Source organism: Egretta garzetta, unplaced genomic scaffold (assembly GCF_000687185.1).
Source record: "Egretta garzetta isolate BGI_Z169 unplaced genomic scaffold, ASM68718v1 scaffold215, whole genome shotgun sequence".
NCBI classification, from domain to species: Eukaryota; Metazoa; Chordata; class Aves; order Pelecaniformes; family Ardeidae; genus Egretta; species Egretta garzetta.
Genome location: NW_009259719.1, coordinates 7273546 through 7278882, shown reverse-complemented (window position 1 = coordinate 7278882; position 5337 = coordinate 7273546). Strand labels below are relative to the sequence as shown.

The window sequence follows — 5337 nt, the reverse complement described above, 5'->3', positions numbered from 1 at the left end:
GCTTCAGCCCGTTGCTTGGTGGGTGGGGTCATCACGGGTGGAGATGCCTGGCTGTCCCCCGCAGGCTGACCATCTGGGCTTCTGGAGGGCTGCCTTTTGCCCATCTCTGCTGCATCTGGGGCTCTCCGCTTGACACCAACTCTCCTCTTGCACTTTTCCAGCAGGTGGGGATGCTCTCTGTTAAAGCTGGGGTTATAGTAGTAGAGTACCTAAAAAAAGGAGAAGAGTTAGTTGCCACCATCCCAAGACTGGAAAACCGCAAGTGATGAGAACTAAGACCCTGATTTGCAAAAGACGAGTGCGGATGTTGAAAAGGACTCTCAGGGGCATTTGAAACCTAAAGCTCAGGTGAAAATGTTACGTGGTGGTTCTGTTCAGTCATCGCCACCCCGGGCTGGGTTTTTGCCGTCTGGGAGCTGAGCAGTATAGGGTTTCCAAAAGCATAGGAACTGTTTTCAAAAGCCAAATACCTGGAGGGGCAGGAACCAGTGGGGCACGATTGAGAGGTGGGAACTGGACTATAAAAGGCAGGACTGCAGGGAGCTGAGCACCCGCCCATCACCAGGGGGTTGTCATGTTTGTCAACATGATCGCGGGAGCCAAGGGTAGTGATTTCTTGCTCTCTTTTTTCCTTTTCCCTCTCTTTCCTTTTCTTCTGTATGTGATTAATCTGCACCAAGAGTGGGCCTAACGCTTGGAGGACAATGGGTAGTAAAAAGGAATGAAACACAGGACAGTGATACCTGTGGAGACTTTCCTTGGGATCCCACCTTTGATTTTCTTAAGAGGCCAGGCTATCATGAGGGACAGTACATGATAAAATGGGACACTGTATGGTGTGTGAGTCTCCCAAACGCCACCTCAGCTTCTGTGTTGAAGCGAAACAGAACTAATTTTATGTGGATATGGTCAAATTACCAGCTGATGGGATTTTGGGAGATAAATCTCAACTCCCCTTCAGTGAGTGCTGATAGTCCCCTTTTAAACTGCACCTGTGAGGAGGGCCTAGGAGACCCACTTGGCACTTGGTAATTATGGGGAGTCAGACCCTGGTCAGAGATACATGTACCTGTCGGGACTACCCTACCATAGAATCATAGAATCACTTTGGTTGGAAAAGACCTTTAAGATCATCGAGTCCAACCTTTAATCTAACCCTGCCATCCCACCACTAAACCCTGTCCCTAAGCACCTCATCTATCCTTCTTTTAAATACCTCCAGGGATGGGGACTCAACCACCTCCCTGGGCAGCCCATTCCAGAGCCTGACAACCCTTTCAGTGAAGAAGTTTTTCCTAATGTCTAGCCTAAACCTGCCCTGGCGCAACTTCAAACCATTCCCCCTCGTCCTATCGTCCGTTACGAATCTTGAGGATACCTGTAACTGTAAAACAAGTATTTGTCTGGCCCCAGTAGGGTTGGCTTGGGGGTGTTCCAATGGAAAATATTATCCCTATCTGACCCTGGAAGGGCACATGGGGTTGAAATGTGGGATCGGAATTCCCTCCTTGTGCCCTCAACGACTTTTTAACTATTCTGCGTCAAGAACTCCCTGACACAAGCGGGATGTGGATTCCCCCTGAAGCGTGACCCGAATGGGCAGTGCAGGGAGTCCAGGTATCTGACTATCACACCTGGGGCATGACAATGTCTCTGATGTTAGAAAATATTTATCCCATATGTGACCCTTAAAAGACAAGGATTTGTTTTAGAAAACCTCACCTGGCAGGTACAGGTATTGAGCAGCTGGACAAGGAATGCATCTGGAGAACTAAATTTGCAGGTGTGACGGGTATCAAAAATGACGCTGCATAACAGAGTAGCGTTGGGCACGATTTTGTTGAAAGAACAGGGAGCGTGCAGAACTCTGAATCTTACCGACAGAGAACGCTGTATTGCCACCCATAACGTGACCCCTTCAATCCAAGAAGCCCGAGCCAAAATGAAGGAGGTTGCCAATAAAACTGTGGGACTTATTCCAATCGACGCAACCAAAGGGTTAGTTTGATGGATTCTCCCCGACCTGGTGGATCTCCTGCCCGCTGCGCTCGCTGGGACGTAACAGGGTGGGACAAATGGCTTTTAAATCCTGTTATGGTGTTGGGGCCTGGGTTCATGTTTCCAGGGGTTGGCCGTGGCACTGGAAAGTGTATGATCCCGCGGGCCTCGGCCTCTCTACCCCTTACGTGGGAATCCCCCCCGGGTGACGATTTAGGTGAGGCAACAGCTGAGGCACGCGGCGGCGGGAGGCACCAAAAGGGTGAGCGCCTCAGACATGGCGGCACAGAGGGGCCAGCACCAGGCCTGGCAGGAGAAGCCGCCCGCTATAGCCGGAAGTGACGCGGGGTGCAGCTGAGGGAAGGGGTTTGTGGCTGCCCCCTCACCCCTGAGTCCTCCAGCGACCCCCACCCACAGTGGCGCCTGTGCAGGAGGCCGCGAGTTATCCAAGTGCCGGAGCGGCAGGAATGAGCGGGGCGTGACTGGCACGATCGCGTGGCGGGAAGGGGACTGTAAAAGGCGCGACACGAGGGAGCTGGGCACGCGCTCATCGCCGCAGTTACCACCTTCATCAACGTCATCGTGGGAGCCGGGGGGTGGCGATCTGTCATCTCTCCCTCTTTTTTCCGTTTTCCTCTCTTTCCTTTTCCTCTCGTAAACGTTTCAGTAGGACCCGCGCCATTCACCTTTGTGCTTTTCACAGATCAGGTTGTTTCTGCCACAGATAAAAAAATGTTTAAGCAATCGTTTGGTGTCGTTTCACCTCAATTTAGCCCAAGGGAACCACAAACCTACTGCAACCCAGAGTTAATCCAGCCCAGGTTGAACACAACTGTGGGTTCTGATGGGATGTTCTCAAAGGTCACCGTGGTGCCTGTGCCGTGTGGTGGTGACATTGCCGGGTGGCACTTGTGCCCTGGCAGAGGGGAGCAGCCAGAGGAGACAGTGCTGAAGAGCACTTGTTGCTTTTCACTCCCAGAGCCACTGGTGGTGGGACTCTGGAGCCCAGAAGTCAGTAAAGCTGTGTTGAATGGCTGCAGGCAATGAGAGGACCCTGCTGTGTCTGGTTGCATCCAGGAGTGGGTCTTCAGGGAGGCACTGGGATGTCTGCAGCACTGGGCATGCCAGTGCCCCGTTTTTGGGAAGTTTTCCAGCTGGGCACCTCTGACACCTGCAGAAATGTCCTTACGTTCTTTGTTGTCTTGTCACTGGATGCTGATAAGGAAACATCATCCAAGCTGTCAAAGCAGCCTGAAGTTTGCGGTCACCTAAATGCAAAGAGCAGTGGCAAGTGTGTAGGAAGAAGCCTCTGCCAGGCACAGGAGAAGGTAGCCAAGCACACAGGGAAAGCCTTGGGGAAACGGCGGAGAATTCTTCCAATCCTTCACTTTTTCTAGTGGCATTGCAATACAGAGCCAGAGCAAGAGGGCAGCTCTTTCCTAAGAGCAGAAAGAAAGAAGGAAGGGAAACTGCTCAGCACGGACTTCCTATTTCTCTTCTCTCCTGGGACAGGGTGGCTCCTGCCTTCTCACTGGGCTACTGCAATGCAGAAGCATTCAAGTCTACAAGCAGGAGAGCTTGTACAGGTGACACACTTGCATCAGTTTCGGCAACAAAATCCTATGACCACGGAAACATTTCCAAACATCTGTTTTCAAGATGCGCTCTCCGGGACACAAATATCTTTCAAAAAGCAGTTACTAACACCAACGACCTTGCTAGAATAACTTGGGGTTGTGAGTACCCCCAGCGCTTGTATGGACCCCAACGATAACCAGCATTAGATTTCTGCAGAGTTACTGCAGCTGAATTGCTCATTTCTTTTTATTACATTGAATAAGGATGTGAGAAAGTACCTGAGCAACCTGATCTAGTTAGCAGTGTCCCTGCTTCTGCTGGGGGGTTGGACTAGATGACCTCTAGGGGTCCCTTCCAACCCAAAACATTCTATGATTCTATGATTCTCTAGAGACATGATTAGACCTCTGGATTCCCCAGTCACAGCTTTCAGAAACATGCACTGGGTTATTACCAAGGTCCTTGCCAAGCTGGCAGCCCCAGAAAAAATTAGTCATAACTGGATTTTGGCCCAGAATTGTTTAATCTAATTCTCATAGAGATAGCTTGGTAAATGTTGGGTGTAAATGTTGGAAACAATATTATCTTGGTACTTTTTTGTGTGGAATGTGATTTAACTTAATGAACATGCAAATGTGCTCCTCCCAAGCCACAGAGAATCTGGTATTTGCCATGTATTAAATGCCGAAATTGAAAGCAAAGTTCACTTTGCTATTCACACAAAGAAAGTGACTATGAATTTCAAGTCCTTTCAAGCCCGGAAGGTATCACAGCTGTGTGCGTGGAACTTTTAGTCATTTAATATCCTTCAGGTGTTGAGCTTCTGAATATCTGGTGCATCATTAGAGGCTGGTTTAGGGCTTCTGCTGGGTGCAGACATTTATGTTATCCCAATCCATTAACTGAACTGAGCATTGGAATGTGCATCAGGAAAGAAATGCTTCCTCCTGAGTTGCAGAAGGGGTCTAACGCTGTCAGAAGCTGCACGAGCACGGTAAGAAACCCTGCCTCTAGGTGCTGGCTTGTGGTTTGTCTTAAATAAAAGTGAGGCTGGAAACCTGGACCTGCCCTGTTTCTTGTTGAAGTAATGCAGGCTTGGGCATGAACAGTTTGTTGCCTTCAAATAAATCTTAAACGTGTAAGAGGATTTGTTTTATTCATCCTACTTATGGCAGCTGTTCCTCGGTCCTTGCCTCTTACAGTATATCTAGACACCCAAGACACTGGATTTCATGTAATAGCTAGCTTGTCTTCCTCCAGACTCTGAGGAACAGAGACTGGAAAGACACTGCGCATCACACCCACAGACACCTTGGACGCATTGAACATCTGCTGGGTTGCTTTCTTTCAGGTCTGAAAAACCATGCTCTGCCTCGTAAATGCGTAGCACTCTGCAAATCCATCTGGCAGCGCTAGAGCGAGCCCACGCTCGTCGGGAGCGTGCTGGAGAGGAGCCAAAGCAAGGGGTGCCAGCAGCAACCTGGCAGCAGCCCTGGGCCTTTGCATGGTTCACATTTCTGGCTGCTCCGTACATCATGGGTGGAATATGCTTATGGTGCCATCACACCAGCTCCTGTTTTCTGTGCTCAGGATGACTGAGAAAGCTGCTGTGCTGAGAGCTTGCTTGTCCGCTGTGTTATGGGGTTTGCATAAAGCTGGTTTCTAGGCTTTTTCCATGTGCTACTTGAAGAAACAAGGGCAGGCTGTCACTTAAAACTGTCTTTACATCGCTTAGTTTTTCATTTCAACAACTGAGTATTT

At 49.7% G+C, this 5337-nt stretch overlaps 1 protein-coding gene across 1 annotated transcript in view; it reads left to right on the top strand.

Annotated features, from left to right (window-relative positions):
* The window catches only part of HYAL1 (hyaluronidase 1), a 4067-nt gene extending 3801 nt beyond the window's left edge, over positions 1 to 266 (top strand). Inside the window, exon 5 of the mRNA XM_009639278.2 lies at positions 162 to 266. Coding sequence (XP_009637573.1) covers positions 162 to 266 — 105 coding nt within the window. The remainder of the gene's footprint in view (positions 1 to 161) is intronic.
* Positions 267 to 5337: the final 5071 nt, after the last annotated feature.